At 42.2% G+C, this 18,107-nt stretch overlaps 1 protein-coding gene across 1 annotated transcript in view; it reads right to left on the minus strand.

Moving 5' to 3' along the window:
* Positions 1–18,107, minus strand: part of RYR2 (ryanodine receptor 2) — a 908,577-nt gene that overhangs the window by 240,983 nt on the left and 649,487 nt on the right. Inside the window, 2 exon segments of the mRNA XM_030194683.1 lie at positions 1,149–1,245; positions 11,108–11,220. Of these exon segments, the coding sequence (XP_030050543.1) occupies positions 1,149–1,245; positions 11,108–11,220 (210 nt within the window).

Below are 18,107 nucleotides of genomic sequence, written 5' to 3' on the forward strand. Positions count from 1 at the left end.
GGGTATAAATGTATTATAAATAAATAAATTAGCGCTAATTTGCACTTACACATGTAATTGCACTTGCACAAATTCTAGAGCACTTAACTTCAAGGGGGTTGTGGACATGGGCAGGTCAGGACATGCCCAGCACTTATGCGCTAACGTTAAAGAATATTGACAATTATGTGTGCAATCTGTATCATTTAGGCACATATGCTTAGACCAACCACTGACATGGTATATGCAGTTGTGCCTAAATGTAAGCACATAAGTGTCGACTTTCACTAGTATTCCATAAAGGTAATTACGAGTTTAATTGCTGATGTACAAGTCACACTTAGTACCTAGCATCCTGGTGCCTAACTTTAGGCAACCTGTAGAGAATTACCCCCATCCCCCATATTCTATAAATAGTGACTAAAGTTGCACATGCAAATCAGTGCATGCAGTCTATCTGCATACACAACTTAATTGTTTATCAAGCTAATCAGCACCAATAAAGCAATTATCAACACTAATTAATTTTCACTAAGAAGCAATTATCGGCACAAATTGACACTAATTAGAATTTACTGTGCAACTTTCTAAATGTACTCTGTAAAGTGGTGCATGTAAATTCTAATGCACGGATCACAAAAGGGGGCATGGTCATGGGAGGGGCATGGGTGGGACTAGGCATTCCTGAAAATTACACGTACTGTCATAGAATATGACCGATCTGCGCCAAAGATAGGTGCAGGTATTTAAACCAGGTTTTAGTTGGTGTAAATGATTGCGTCTAAATTTTAGTCATGGGGACAGGCGCTACACATAATCTTTAAATCGTGCCTAGCTTTAGGCGAGGTTTATAGAATAGCACCAAGCTTGTTTTTTCAGCACCTATTTTTAGAATTTGGTCCTATGTGAATACTTACACCCACATACAGGGTTGGTTATTTTCAGATAACCTATTAACACAGATAACATGGATTTACCCATGGAAATTACTGGCTTCTGTATCATGATTTTTCTAAGATACAATTTCTAAACCTATTAGATTGCAATTTCTGCAGGTACAGTGGAATTAGGGTCAAACCACAAGAGAGAATCATGGTTCATTTTCACAAAAACTCAGAAACAAGTGCATTGATTTTACCCTATCACTTAAAACACACAACAAAACCTACAGCTAAGTCTTCTATAAGTTTATCTTCAAAGTAATGCTCTTCTGTTTCGATCCAAGATTTGTCATAACCCTGCAGGAACAGATTGACTGCACGATGCCTGTAATAAAGCAAAGAAAACATAGAATTAAAAAATACAGTCTTAAGTTACACGATAAATATTTTTGTAATTATTTATTTTATTTGTAAAACATTAATATGCTGCATTTTTCAGTAGAATCAAAGTGGTTCATAATGCTACACAGTGAATTCCTTCAAAAAGGCGGTAAATAAATCCTAATAAATAAATAAATAATACACATTAACCATAATTGGCAATGACGTGTATTCAACTAAGGGGTCCTTTTACCAAGCTGCAGTAAAAAGTGGCCTTTGTGCACCCTTATGCGGGTCTTTCCTGCAAGCTAAAGCTATTTTTACCACTGCCGGAAAATGGCCAATTGTCCATTTTCCAGATTAATAGTCACGCGCTAATGCTGTTATTAGTGCACAAACTCAAATCAAGAAATCCATTACTTCACTGGTAAAAAAGTTCAATACAACAAACATCACCAGGAAAATGTACTAAATCTAATGATTTGTCTTATTAATATAATATAATAAAAGGAGCGCCCTCAGAGATTTAAATACCCACATGGTAGTAACTCAAGACCACTAACTGATGAAATATTTATTTATTTATTTATTTATACATTTGTATCCCACATTTTCCCACATAGCAGTAGGCTCAATGTGGCTTACAGGTTCTGGAGAGGAGAGTACTAACTCCGGGAATATATACAGAGTGGAAAATAGAGTAACAGTAGGTGCAAGGAAGCTGATAAGGTTCTGGAATATAGCACTTCATTCATTGGGTTGCTCATTCCATATTGTGATATTATATGTGCAATGGGCTATTTCATGCTTAGGGAAAGGGAAATGGGACTTGATATACCAACCTTTCTGAGGTTTTGTGTCAGACTCTCAAAGAAAATCTGGACTCGTGAGCCCTTGAGCCACTGCCGAAGGGCAGCAGCAGCAGGAGAACCACCCAAACAAGAGACAAGGAGGAACACAGACGGACTGGTAAAACCAGGACAGGAATCGCTGGGCTGAAGCTGCAGTGGAGGCAGAGCAAGCTGGAATAGGCAGGGCAGGAACAACGAGACTTCACCTGTGCTTGACCACCGTTCCCCAGGGGTTGAGCCCCTGGGTGCAGGTGGCCTGCAGGACTATGGAACAGAATGGAAAACCAGAACTGCAGGGTCCAGCAGGCTGCCAGCAAAACAGCCAAGTACTCCAGGAAACAAGCAGGGTCAAAGGCAGACAGCAACAGTAGAATACTCCAAAAAAACCAAGCAGGGTCAAAGGCAGGCAGCAATAGTAGAACACTCCAGGAAACAAGCAGGGTCAAAGGCAGAATAAAAAGTAACAGGGTAGCACTGCAACCAACACTCACTGACGAGAAACTCATCAGACAACCTCTGTTGCAAAGGCAACCTAGAAAGTTCCCAGGAGGTAATAAAGGCACTACAGGTGAGGTCACCAGTAAGGGTGGGGCTTGGCAGCAACAACAGCAGAGCACGGCTTGGCTGGAACAGGATCCCGGAATAGACTAGACTGGACTGGAACGGATTTCAGGATTTTCACACAGGCTTCAGGATTAACAAACAGACTTGGCTTGACTGGAGGAACCCCAAAGCAAGTCCGACAGGGAATACAGTCACAATCATGACATTTTGCAACTACATTGAAAGCGGTTTACATATATTCAGGTACTTATTTTGTACCAGGGGCAATGGAGGGTTAAGTGACTTGCCTAGAGTCACAAGGAGCTACAGTGGGAATCGAACTCAGTTCCCCAGGATCAAAGTCCTCTGCACTTAGAGCAGTAGTATCCCTTAATACGTATCAAACTAATGCACTGCTCCCATGAAACCTTTACCCATTATCAGTGAGCCCTTTGAGAGAATAGCTGTGGATATAGTGGGGCCTCTATCTGTCCCTAGCTGGATTGAGAAAAGATATATATTGACAGTGGTGGACTTTGCTACCAGATATACTGAAGCAGTAGTCCTGTCCTCCACGGAATAAAAGAAAATTGCCACTGCCCTGTTAGAAATATTTTCCCGGTTAGGATATCCATGAGAAATACTCTCGGACCAAGGGACACAGTTTATATCTGAGCTGATCCAAAATCTGTGGGCACACTCTGGAGTGAAATCTTACGTACCACCTCATATCACCATGAAACTAATGGGTTGGCAGCAAGATTTAATGGGTTATGAAAGCATATAAATACTTTCATAGAGACGATAGATCGAGACTGAGAGAAATACTTGCACTACCTACTGTTTGCATACAGAGAAGTACCTCAGGAGTCTCCAGGGTTTTCCCTATTTGAGCTGCTTTGTGGCTGGAGGGTGAAAGGGCTCCTTGACCTAATAAGAGAACATTGGGAGGGAAACGTTGACACCTCTGACAGCCCTGTAATTGAATTTGTAGTTAATATGTGGCAGAGATTAGAAGACCTTGTGGGTATTGTCAGAGATAACTTTCAGGCAGCGCAGACTAATCAAAAGACCTGGTATGATCATAAGGCGCAAAATAGAGAGTTTTATGAGGGCCATCAGGTACTTGTTCTAGGCCCAGTACGTCAGAATAAACTTCAGAGTAACTGGGCGGGACCTTACAAGGTCATAAGGCACCTGGATGGGTCAAACTATGTTATATCTATGGACTCTCAAGACCAAAAGCAGTGTACCTTTCATGTAAATATGTTAAAGGCCTATGCAAATCGAACAGCCATGGTACTAGCTGTGTGTAGCCCACCAGAAGAGTGTCAGGATAGTGAACCCACACCTGATCTCCTAGTAGAGACATTACCAGAGTGATCTATACAACAAACTGTAGTGGGGGATCAATTAACCCCCACCCAGAGAGAGCAGTTAGAAGCAATATTGCAAAAGTATGCTGATGTGTTTTCTACTAAACCAGAAATCACCCATTTGGCAATTACAATGTAAACACGGGTGGCCATGACCCACTGAAGTAGAAGCAGAATGTCTATCGAATATCTGCTGAGGTGGAGAGGCAAAAGAAGCAGAAGATTGATGAGATGCTAGCCCTAGGTGTTACAAGAATTACAGGAAAAGCCCAGGGACTATAAGACTTCTCTATAGCCCCTGGGCTTTTCCTGTAATTCTTGTTCCCAAGAAAGATTGCACAGACTGTTTCTGTGTGGATTCCAGGAGACTTAATTAATGCACTGTATCTGATGCCTATCCGATGCCCCAGATGGACGAGTTACTAGATTACTTCACTGGGACCCAGTACCTGACTACAAAGGACCTTAGCCAAAGGTACTGGCGATTCATAACATAAGCAATCAGCATTTACTACTACTACTACTTAACATTTCTAGAGCGCTACTATTACCCCATTTGGTTTGTATCAATTTACTGTGATGCCTTCGTCAGGACCCTTGGAACTCAAGCTTACTCCACTCCGTGGCTGTTACAGAGTGCAGTAAGCTTGAGTTCCACGAGCCCTGATGAAGTTTGCAAAACTTTGGCCATTTTTGGCTGTGGAAAAGAGAGATGTGATGATATGAAGAGTTGATGCACCTTTAAAAGCTAAGTAAAGAGCTTATCTAAACTATGTATATACATATATGAATAGAAACACTTTTGGGAGGTTTTTTTTAGCCATTGATGACTGCATGAATTCCCAGAATTGTATGGCTCTGTAGTCAATACAGAGTCAGTTGAGGTTTTTCCTCCCATTTTTAAAGAAATTGAGGAAATAGAGAAAAATTGAAAAATTGATAAAATTATTGAGATTTAACTTAAACTAAGAAGGTGATGTACACATATTTGGAGAGGATTATTGTAAATTCTATATGATTTAAGTTATCCTTGGTAGTTCCGATCTATATATTTGTAGAGAATTCTAATATCACTTTGCACTTGCTCACATTAAACGTCATCTGCCATTTAGATGCGCAGTCTCCCAGTCTCATAAGGTTCTCTTGTAATTTTTCACAATCCTGTCACGATTTAACAGCTTTGAATAACTTTGTGTCAGCAGCAATTTAATTAACTCACTAGTTACTCCCATATCTAGATCATTTATAATTATATCAAAAAGCAGCAGTCCCACCCCTGTAGAATCCCACTATCTACCCTTCTCCATTGAGAATACTGACCTTTTAACCAGTTTTTAATCCACAATAGGACACTACCTCCTATCTCATGACTCTCCAGTTTTCTCTGGAGTCTTTCATGAGATACTTTCCAGCTGATTTTCAAAAGTGATCGCTGCCCATCTTCCGACACAAATTGGGAGATGGGCGGCGATTTCCTGAATCCGCCCAAATCGGCATAATCGAAAGCCGATTTTGGGCGGCTTCAACTGCGTTCCGTCGCGGGGCCAGCAAAAGTTGAAAGGGGGCGTGTTAGCATGGTAGCAAAGGCGGGACGGGGGCATGCGTTGAGATAGCCGGCTTCGCCCGATAATGAAAAAAAGAAAGCCAGCTGTCAGGAGAATTTGGTCCGTTTTATTTGGACCCTTTTTTTTTTAGGTCCAAGTCCCAAAAAAGTGCCCCAACTGACCAGATGACCACCAGAGGGAAGCAGGGATAACCTCCCCTTACTCCCCCAGTGGTCACCACCCCTCTCCCACACACACAAAAAAATAATCAGACATTTTTTGCCAGCATGTATGCCAGCCTCAAATGTCATACCCAGCTCCATGACAGCAATATGCAGGTCCCTGGAACAGTTTGTAGTGGGTGCAGTGCACTTGAGGCAGGTGGACCCAGGCCCACCCTCTCCCCCCCCACCTGTTACACTTGTGCTGGTAAATGGGAGCCCCCCAAAACCCCGCAAAACCCACTTTACCCACATGTAGGTGCCCCCCTTCATCCCGAAGGGCTATGGTAGTGGTGTACAGTTGTGGGCAGTGGGTTTTGGGGGGGATTTAGGGGGATCAGCACACAAGGGAAGGGTGCTATGCACCTGGAAGCTAATTTTGTTTTTTTTATTAATTTTTTAAAGTGCCCCCTAGGGTGCCCAGTTGGTGTCCTGGCATGTCAGGGGGGCCAGTGCACTAGAAATGCTGGCTCCTCCCATGCCCAAATGCCTTACATTTTGCTGGATTTGAGATGGTCGGCTCCGGTTTCCATTATGGCTGAAAATCGGAGTCGGCCATCTCATCTAACCCCAGCGAGCGATTTGGCCGGTGCCAAGCGTATTTCGAAAATACGCTTGGCTCCACCCCTTCGCGGAACCGGCCCCGAAGATGGCTGCCCATCAATTTGGCCGGCGCTGTTTAATTATGCCCCTCTTTGTCAAACATCTTTTGAAAATCCAATACACATTATTGACCAGCTCACCTTTATCCACATGTTTGTTCACCCCTTCAAAGAAATGTAACAGATTGGTGAGGCAAGATTTCCCTTCACTAAATCCATGTTGACTTTGTCTCATTAATCCATGCTTTTGAATATGCTCTGTAATTTTGTTCTTTATAATAGTCTCTACCATTTTGCCTGGCACTGACGTCAGGCTCACCATTCTATAATTTCCCAGATCTTCTCTGGAACCTTTTTTAAAAATCAGCGTTACATTGGCCACCCTCAAATCTTCTGGTACCATGCTTGAATTTAAAGATAAATTACATATTACTAACAATAGTTCCGCAAGTTCATTTTTCAATTCTATCAGTACTCTGGGATGAATACCATCTGCTCCAGGAGATTTGCTACTCTTCAGTTTGTCTAATTGCGCCATTATATCCTCCAGGTTTATAGAGATTTCATTCAGTTCCTCTGACTTGTCAGTTTTGAATACCATTTCTGGCACTGGTATCTCTCCCACATCTTCTATGGTGAAGACTGAAGCAAAGAATTCATTTAATCTCTCCACTATGGCTTTGTCTTCCCCGATTGCCCCTTTTACCCCTCAGTCATATAGCGGTCCAACCATTTATTTAGCTGGCTTCCTGCTTTTAATATACCTAAAAAAAATTTTTACTATGTTTTTGTCTCCAACGCAATCTTTTTTTCAAAGTCCCTCTTTGTCTTCCTTATATCAGCACTTTGCATTTGACTTGACAATCCTTATGCTGTTTTTTATTATTTCCAGTTGGATCCTTCTTCCATTTTCTGAAGAATTTTCTTTTTAACCATGCCTGCTGTCATTTGGTCTTCAGTCCTCCTTTTTCAGTACACGGAATATATTTGGCCTGGGCTTCCAGGATGGTATTTTTTGAACCACATCCACACCTGATGTAAAATTTTGACCTTCACAGCAGTTCCTCAAGTATTTTTTTCACTGTTTTGCTCATTTTATCATAGTCTCCTTTTTGAAAGTTAAATGCTAACATATCGGATCTCCTGTGTGTGCTCACTCCAAAGCCGATATCAAATCTGATCATATTATGATCACTGTTATCAAGTGGCCCCAGCACTATTACCTCCTGCACTGGATCATGCGCTCCAGCAAGGACTAGGTCTAGAATTTTTCCTTCTCTTATTGGCTCCTGTACCAGCTGCTCCATAAAGCAATCCTTCATTTCTTCAAGGACGTTTACCTCCCTAGCATGCCCTGATGTTACATTTACCAAATCAATATGGAGATAATTGAAATCACCCATTATTATTGTGCTGGCCAGTTTGTTAGCCTCACTAATTTCTGATAACATTTCTACATCTGTCAGTACATCCTGGCCAGGTGGATGGTAGTACACTCCTATCACTATCCTTTTCCCTTTTACACATGGAATTTCAATCCATAGGGATTCCAAGATGTGTTTTGTTTCCTGCAGAATTTTCAATCTATTTGATTCAAGGCTCTCCTTAATGTACAATGCTACCCCCTCCACCAATTCGATCCACCATATCACTACGACATAATTTGTATCCCGGTATGACAGATTGAATGAATTCTTTGCTTCAGCCTTCACCGAGGAAGATTTGGGTGGGATACCGGTGTCGGAAATGGTATTTCAAGCGGACGAGTCGGAGAAACTTACTGACTTCACGGTAAACCTGGAGGACGTAATGGGGCAGTTCAGCAAACTAAAGAGTAGCAAATCTCCTGGACCGGATGGTATTCATCCTAGAGTACTGATAGAACTGAAAAATGAACTTGCGGAGCTTCTGTTAGTGATATGCAATTTATCCTTAAAATCGAGCGTGGTACCGGAAGATTGGAGGGTGGCCAATGTAACGCCAATTTTTTAAAAAGGTTCCAGGGGAGATCTGGGAAATTATAGATAGTGAGTCTGATGTCAGTGCCGGGGAAAATGGTAGAGGCTATTATCAAAAACAAAATTACAGAGCACATCCAAGGACATGGATTACTGAGACCAAGTCAGCACGGCTTTTGTGTGAGCTAATCTTGCCTGACCAATTTACTTCAATTCTTTGAAGGAGTAAACAAACATGTGGACAAAGGGGAGATGGTTGATATTGTGTATCTGGATTTTCAAAAGGCGTTTGACAAGGTACCTCATGAAAGGCTACAGAGGAAATTGGAGGGTCATGGGATAGAAGGAAATGTCCTATTGTGGATTAAAAACTGGTTGAAGGATAGGAAACAGAGAGTTGGGTTAAATGGCCAGTATTCACAATGGAGAAGGGTAGTTAGTGGGGTTCCTCAGGGGTCTGTGCTAGGCCTGCTGCTATTTAACAAATTTATAAATGATTTAGAGATGGGAGTAACTAGCGAGGTAATTAAATTTGCTGATGACACAAAATTATTCAAAGTCGTTGACTTGCGACAGGATTGTGAAAAATTACAGAAGGACCTTACGAGACTGGGCGGCTAAATGGCAGATGACGTTTAATGTGAGCAAGTGCAAGATGATGCTACGTCATGCAAGGTTCCACGTTAGGAGATACGGACCAAGAAAGGGATCTGAGTGTTGTCGTCGATAATACACTGAAACCTTCTGCTCAGTGTGCTGCTGCGGCTAGGAAAGTGAATAGAATGTTGGGTATTATTAGGAAAGGTATGGAAAACAGGTGTGAGGATGTTATAATGCTGTTGTATCGCTCCATGGTGCGACTGCACCTTGAGTACTGTGTTCAATTCTGGTCACCGCATCTCAAGAAAGATATAGTAGAATTGGAAAAGGTGCAGCAAAGGGCAACTAAAATGATAGCGGGGATGGAACGACTTCCCTATGAAGAAAGACTAAGGAGGCTAGGGCTTTTCAGCTTGGAGAAGAGACGGCTGAGGGGAGACATGATAGAGGTATATAAAATATTGAGTGGAGTGGAACAGGTGGATGTGAAGCGTCTGTTCACGCTTTCCAAAAATACTAGGACTAGGGGGCATGCGATGAAACTACAGTGTAGTAAATTTAAAACAAATCGGAGAAAATGTTTCTTCACCCAACGCATAATTAAAATCTGGAATTCGTTGCCGGAGAACGTGGTGAAGACGGTTAGCTTAGCAGAGTTTAAAAAGGGGTTAGATGGTTTTCTAAAGGACAAGTCCATAAACCACTACTAAATGGACTTGGGAAAAATCCACAATTCCAGGAATAACATGTATAGAATGTTTGTACGTTTGGGAAGCTCGCCAGGTGCCCTTGGCCTGGATTGGCCGCTGTTGTGGACAGGATGCTGGGCTCGATGGACCTTTGGTCTTTTCCCAGTGTGGCATTACTTATGTACTTATGTACTTATTATCCTCCTTCCACCAGGTCTCAGAGATGCCTATTATATCTATGCTTTGATATAGTGCAATGTATTCTAATTATTTTAAATAAGATGGGAATCTTATTTCTTAGGCTTCTGGCATTCGCATATAAAAATTTCAAACTATGTTTGTTGTTCCTAATTGCATCTTGCTCAGTAGTTGACAGTGTTAATGTGCAATCTTTTGTCTGATTTTTATTTAAGGACACCTGATCTACTATGGTCTATTTTGCAATCTCACTATCGGGATACACTATCTAAACCTTATTTTTAGATAGTGTTATAATTGATCCATATTTCAGTTACCTGTTATTGTTTTGCTGATTGTACCTTTTCTGTTCATTTTTCTAATTTTTCAGACAATAAACCTGATTAGTTTATTGACTCTTTTTCTGGACTGACAAGAATCCTGGTGTGTGTGTGTTGAGTCTGTGAGTGTTTTATAGGAACTATGGAGGCACTGGGAGTGTGACCCCACCAGTAACCTAGAAATCACTGGAGATAATTTGAGAGTGGGAGACTCGTCCAAATGCGGTTGTGATCCAGTTGGTGGAAAGAGGGTGCTAGTGTAGAGCACAAGCGGCAGGTGGAAGCGGACCTGAGCTGTGCTGGGGATAGACCCTCTAAGTGGCCACAGGGTAGCCCCAGGTGGGTGGTTGGGCTTTTCGTGACAGTAGGGAATTCCATTTCCTTGTAGCTCTGTATGTGAAGCTTGATTCATGAATAGATCTGTAACAGATTTTTACAACACGGAAAATGGAGAAGATAGTCTCTCAATATCAGATGAGCATCATGCAAAGGTCATTCTAACAAGTATTGCATATAGTCAGGTAAAAGGCCAAATAACATTTGATAAGTACATATATTTTAAATGTAATGCAGTTTGATTAAAAGAGGAGCTAACTTGGTGAATCAAAGGGGCTTTACATATGAGATGAGCCACAGTATTCTGAGCTGCTTGAAGTTTTTTGATGAGAGACTTTTAGGCCTGAGTAAACAGCATTACAGTAATCAAATCAGGATAGAACTAAAGAGCGAAAAAGCGAGTTGCAAAAGAAAGGCCTCAGTCTTTTCAATCGCCACAGAAAATGGAAGACACTAGAAATCACCATAGAAACCTGAGGTTCAAATGATAGGTATTGATCAATAGTTATTCCCAAGATTTTCATGTTGGTAGAAAAAGAGTAGGAAACATTATCAATAGTGAAATTTTTATTATTATTCACTTTTATTTGGTAGTTATTATTTCTTATATATATATCAAAATTCCTACCTTGGCAGATTATACAGTGGAGCCATTCTGAAACACGCCACTACTGCTCTTTTTCTTTGTTTGGACAACAGCTTGTGCCACACTGCCTTTTTGGATCTTTGAGGGTGCTCCACCTACCACATAAATCCAACAAAAACTTCTTTTATCACAAGTCAATTTGTTTTAGAGAAAACTGAAGACTAATAAGGATGAATCAGTGTTTAAACAACATTGAGCATTTAACATAGAGGGGATAAATTCTAGTTGTCTAAATTTTGACAAATTTTCAGCCGAATTTAAGGGCCAAAGATTCTGACTGAAAAATTGGCTGCTTAGATTTTGGCTTGCTAGTCATTTTTCTTCAATTCGGCCACTTAGGCTAGGCACTTAGCAGAATTGTTACAAGAAGTGGGAAAGTAGTAGTAGTAGTACTATGCCTTTGAAGTCACTGTCTCTGAGGGCCAGATGCACTAAACTTTAGCAACCCTTTTACAACCCTTTAACGAGCAAGTTTTAAACCGTGACATGCATTATAGGCCTTTTTCCGAAGACGACAGCAGCTAACGAAAACGGAATGCAGATGAGCAAATTGTTTAGAAACCCTATTGGAATGAGATGCACTAAAGTTTTCCGCTTGCCCTAACGCAGGAAAACTCAGGGAAAGCTAAGAGTAAGGTCTGTACCTCTCGTTAGGGCTGCCCAGCCTAAAAAAGTAAAATGTTAAAAAACGCTCGTCAGGAGCGTCTTTAATTGTAAAAACAAAAAAAAAATCAGGAGAGAGTAAAAACGCTCACCAGGAGCATCTTTTACAGACGTCCTTGCCCCCTCGAGGTCGTCGCTGCTCCCCGCTCCCCCTTGCATCAAAAACACAAGCCCGGCCCCCCCCTCCTCCCTCCCTTCCTTCCTTCCTTGACAGCTCCCGCCATCCTCCGCCCCCGCCGCTCCCCCCCCTCCACCGGCCCCCCCCTCCATCTTACCGGGCCCATGCAGCACCACTCACCTCTGTGTGAAGGCGCTGCATGGGCAAGAACAGCTGATCTGCGATCAGTGACGTAGTCAGAGGAGGGAGGGCGGGCCCAGGAAGAATGGAGGGACGTCGGAGGAGGCATCACTGATCGCTGATCAGCTGTTCTTGCCCGTGCAGCGCCTTCACACAAAGGTGAAGGGAGAGAGGGAGGGAGGAGGGGGGCCGGGCTGCCTTAACTTGTGATTTTGATGCAGGGGGGAGCGGGGAGCAGCGGCGACCTCGGGCGTGGGGGGGCAAGGAAGTAAAAGATGCTCCTGACGAGCGGGGAGCAGCGGCAACCTCTGGCGGGCGGGCAAGGACGTCGGTAAAAGACGTTTTGGGTTTTGACGTTTTTTGGCATGCGCAGAGCAGCCAGCATAACGCTTGGCTGCTCTGCACATGCTTTACGGGCAGATTAACGACGGGGATTACACTTCTTTAATGCATTCGACTTTAGAATACCACACTGAACATGTGCGACTTGTTTTTTTAGTGCATTCTTCGTTTTTTCAACTTCGGTAAGGACTTTTACGTTTTAGATTTTTTTACATTTGGTTGATGCATCTGGCCCTGAATCTATGAGCATGCAAGCTTGGAAGAAAAATGAGGAGCCCAGAGGGAACTGCTGAATGCAATCCTTGCCCATAGTGCTGTATTATCCAGCTGCTACTCTGGTACCTAAAATCAGCACTAACAGCAGTAATTCTATAATTAAGCACCTATATGGTTTCTATTCTATAAAGGACAGTGGGAAACTACTGTCATTTACAGAATACTAGCGTAACTGGGTACATAGTAAGGTAACTTATAGTTTTCTTATAGTATAGTATAACATAGTATGTATTTCAGTTTCACATATGCTCTGCCCAGACTCCACCTATATGTACACCTTCCAATTTACAGAAAAGCACTTAGAAATTTGGCATTTATTTATTTATTTATTATTTATTTTAAACACTTCTAACTTGCCAATTAGGTGGGTTCCATAAAAACATACATACCAATATAAAACAAAACATTATTAATAGAAATAGAACATAAAATACTACTAACATAATCCAAAACATAAGGAGCTGCTGTCATAACTTCCAAAACTGCACTATAGTATGCCTGAACAAAAAGCTGTGTTTTTAATAAGTTTTTAAATTGGTAGAAACTAGTAGTTAAGCGAAGCTGACCTGGGCAACGTTTTCCACATTAACATTCCTGCTATAGAAAAAACAGAAACCCGAGTAAAGACGTGTACTGAAGATATCAATTGCAAACTCAGACATTTTAAGAAATCTGATCTTAAAGACTTTCCTGATGTAGATAAAGTGAAAACTTGGTCAAAATACCAAAGTATTTTACCATACATTACTTGATGAATTATTCTCAAAACTTTATGCTGCACTCGATATTTCACAGGTAACCAATGAAGTTGTTTCAAAAATGGAGTTCAAAAACCAACCTAGCAGCTGCGTTTTGTATCATTTGTAAAGCTTTGATCCTGTACTCTGGAACACCCAAATAAAGAGAATCGCAATAATCAATTTTTGACAAAATCATAGACTAAATAACACTTCTAAAATCCTCTGTATATAACATGAGTTTTAAACAAAACAACATCCATAATTGATAGAAAGCTGTTTTAACTACATGCATAATTTGTTCTTTCATTGAGAGATGACAGTCCAAGATTACACCCAACAATCTTATCTTCTTCTGTACTGGTACATCACTTGCACCCACACAGAGTCTGAGGCCAACATTCATTCTCTTTTTTCCCTATCACAAAAATTTCAGTTTTATCCACATTTAAATTAAGTTTATTAGTTGCCATCCACTTACAAATTGCATTCATACAAAATATCAAACGTGAGGACAACTATTCTCCCCATAATAATATTGGAAAAAAATTGTATATCTTTGGTGTAAAGCCAGTACTCAATATCTAATGTTTCAAAACCTTCACACAAAGGTGCCATATAAATGTTAAACAAAAGTGAACATAAAGCAGACTGTGAGACCCCTTTCAAAATGGGAATAGATTTAGAGACCCCTCCTCAGCTCTGAACTAACAAAACACAGTCAGAAAAATAGGATGCAAACCAATCATACACTTTACCCCCTATACTAAGCTTCTGTAGCCTAGCTAACAGGATATCTCCATCAAATGAATCGAAGGTAGATCACACAACCAATGATATTAGACAATAACATACATTTTTAACAATACCCTTTCTCATGGTATCCACTATAGAAATTAATAACATCTCCAAGCTATAAGTGTTTGTAAAACCATACTGAAATCTATTCAATCTCTTCCACAAAATTTTCAAGTTGTTGCAAGCCAATCTTCTCAATAACTTTACCTAATAAAGGGACCACAGAAATGGGCCTGTAACTACTAATACTTCCAGGATTTAGTTTCTCATTTTTTAACAAAGGTTTCACTATAGCTTCTTTACAAGCCACTGGGAGCTCACCCTCACTAAGGGCTCTGTTTACTAAGATGCACTAGTGTTTTTAGTGCATGCACAAAATTAGGGTGTGCTAACTGTGTAGGTGCCCATAGGAATATTGTGGGCGCCTACACAGCGCGCGCTAATGGTTAGCGAGTGATAAAAGCACTGACATGCCTCTAGCCTCTTAGCCCTCTCCTTAAGTCACTTCACTGGCTCCCTATCTGTTTCCACATTCAATTTAAACTTCTCTTATTGACCTATAAGTGCATTCACTCCACCGCTCCCCAGTACCTCTCCACTCTTGTCTCTCCCTACGCCCCCCCTCGGGTATTCCGTTCTGTTGATAAATCTCTCTTATCTGTCCCCTTCTCCTCTACTGCTAATTCCAGACTCAATTCCTTTTATCTTCCTGCACCTCACGCCTGGAATAAACTTCCCGAGCCTGTACGTCTAGCCCCCTCTTTGGCCGTTTTCAAGTCCAAACTTAAAGCCCACCTCTTTACCACTGTTTTTGACTCCTAACCACTGCTCATTTGCCCTATCCTTTTATCCTCACCTCTTTATTCCCTTACCCTGAATTGTTCTGCCCGTCTGCCTGTCTTATCTAGATTGTAAGCTCTTTGAGCAGCGACTGTCTTTTTTGTGTATGGTGTACAGCGCTGTGTATGCCTTGTAGCGCTATAGAAATGATAAGTAGTAGTAGTAGCGAGGCTTAGTAAACAGGGCCCTAAGGGACTTATTAATAATACATGTTAATGGCAAAACATTTTTATCAATCATCTGTCAAATAACCCCTGATGAACACGGGTCTGAGAAAGACTGAGCAGGAGTAATTACAGAAACCATTCTTGTCACTTTCTGAAACCCAACCTCCTTAAACTCAACCCATATAGGTTCTGTAATCAATAGTTTATAATCCTCCAACTGATGACAACAATTACCCACTCGCTACTCAAGCATTGCCATCTTATTCTTCAAAAAATCAGCATAGGCTGTACCCTCAGGTCTACTGCTCTGATCTGCATCCTTATACCCGTCAATCAAATACTTTACTGTGTGATATAGTTCCTGCGGTCTGTTCAGAGCATCCTGTACTCATTTATGGAAATAATCATTTCTCATGCACTTAGATAAATCAAGTTTGACACTTGTGAGGGGTTAGATAGACCCCGAGCCGGAACTTCGGACCGGGATACTGGAAAGGCCGGCGTGGGTGGGAACAATGGAGGGACTACCGATCCCAGCATCCTCAGGAGGGATCATCTGTCTAGAAAGGCTAACTAGCGCTCCAATGCCCCTGACTCCCAGAGGAGGCCACTAGACTCCCTTAGAGAAGGGGAACCAGACTACAACTCCCAGGTTCCCAGGGGAGAGGAGAAGGAAGCTTTTCAGCAGGCTCATGATAAAGATTTGGAGCAGCCGGGGAGGAGAGAGAGGCAAATAGAGCCTATGGAGTGGATGCCTGAGGAGGTGATTACCGAGGCCAAAGAGGTTGGTGAAGGAATGCAGGTAGAGCCTATGGATATTTCTGCCTTAGCCCGGGTGGAAAAGGGGCAACCTCAGGGCCTCTTAGAAACCTTGATGAACCTGTTAATTCAATTCATTGAGAGAAAAGCCCAGAGAAGTATCTGAGCGGGTTCCCTGGGGAAGTAGCTTCCACCTGGCCCTGGGCTCAAGCATTACCCTTGGGGAGGATACCAGGAGTTAATGGCTGGTATGAATGGGAGGGGGTCCCCTTTCCTCAGGTTGCTCTGAGGTGAGGGTTTGCTAGGGTGAGTGTGAAGCACGCAGCAGAACCTTTTGCTGAATGAACTTTGGGGAACTTTGGGGTGAAAGAACTTTGGGGCTTTTTGCTGAATGAACTTTGGGGAACCTTTTTGCTGGGGAAAGGGGTGGAACTTTTGCCCAAGGAGGGAAGGATTTGGACTGTGGGACTCAGGGCTGGGTTAATGCCTGTTGGAAAAGAGCATGTTTTTTTGTTTTCCTTTTTGTTGCTGAGTTGAAGCTATAAGAGTGCTGGAGCTATGTACTAAGCCCAGGGAGGCATGTAGCACCAGGGAAGAGACCATTCCTAATTAAACACAGGAAATTTATGACTGGTTTGATATTGTTTGAACTGCCAAGTATCCGTGGAGGGGCATAATCGAACGGGGCGCTCAAGTTTTCCTGAGAGTGTCCTCGCAGGACGTCCCCGCGAAGGGGCAGGGAAACCCGTATTATCGAAACAAGATGGGCGGCCATCTTTTGTTTCGATAATATGGTCGGGGATGCCCAAATCTCAGCATTTAGGTCGATCTTAGAGATGGTAGACATAAATGTTGAGATGGTCGCCCCCGGTTTTTGGCGATAATGGAAACCGAGGACGCCCATCTCAAAAATGACCAAATCCAACTCATTTGGTCGTGGGAGAAGCCAGCATTCGTAGTGCACTGGACCCACTGACATACCAGGACACCAACCGGGCACCATAGGGGGCACTGCAGTGGACTAGCTGATGCAGTAACTGAACGGAAAAAGCCCTTCCCTTACCGATCCCTTAGCCATTCAGAAAGGAACGGGCATGCATGAAGGAAATCGCATGCAAATGAGCTGCTTGCTGTTAGCTCATTTGCACACGATTTCCTTCCTAAGGAGGGGAAGTCAGTGCAGAGCAGCCAAGCGTTATGTGTGGCTGCTCTGTGCATGCAGACAAGATGTGTGTATAATAGCCATATACAACCTTAAATAAATTGCAGTCTACAACCTTAAAAAAACATAGGTCCAGGTGAAAATGTCCAAGTGCTCGTCAGGGATGTCTTTTTTTTTAGTATGGGTGAAGGATGTCCAAGTGTTAGGCGCCTTCGCTATGCCTCCGTCTCTGCGACGGGCAGTTGAGGACATCCAAAATGTGGATGTTTCTGTGAGAAGGATGTCCATGCCTTTGCTATGCCTCTGACACCCCTTTATTTATTTGGATTTTGGATCACAAGTAGCAGCAGTGGGATTTCAACTGGCCACCTCTGGATTGCAAGACCAGTGCTCTAACCACTAGGCCACTCCTCCACTCTACTTCACTCCACTCCCTTGAAATTTGGCCGTCCCTGTGGAGGGGCAGTTCAGGTTGTCCAAAATGTTTGAAAGAAGGATGTCCATGCCTTCGCCATGCCTCAACTGACACACACATACCTCCCCTCCCAGGGACCTGCGAAGGACCTGAATATGACATTTCAGGCTGGCAAAAAAAGTTTTTAAAGTTGTTTTTCTCAGGGTGGGACACAAATTAACCATTCCCCTCTACAATTCCTTAATGTGTCTGTCACACATGAACTTTATTCTACCACTACATCACTTTGTATTTCTTCATACCGAAACTGGCGATCGCCTTTACGGTACCATGTAAGCCACATTGATCCTGCAAATAGGTGGGAAAATGTGGGATACAAATGTAACAAATAAATAACTAAATAAAAATAGATGCAAACACATCTTCAAAAAAAAATGTTTTAAGTTCCATTTTGAATTTAGCTAACAAGGTTTGTGATCTAACATAGAGAGGTATTATGTTCCATAAAGTGAAACCTACTACTAA

The sequence above is a fragment of the Microcaecilia unicolor genome, chromosome 3 (genome assembly GCF_901765095.1).
Source record: "Microcaecilia unicolor chromosome 3, aMicUni1.1, whole genome shotgun sequence".
In the NCBI taxonomy this organism is placed as follows: Eukaryota; Metazoa; Chordata; class Amphibia; order Gymnophiona; family Siphonopidae; genus Microcaecilia; species Microcaecilia unicolor.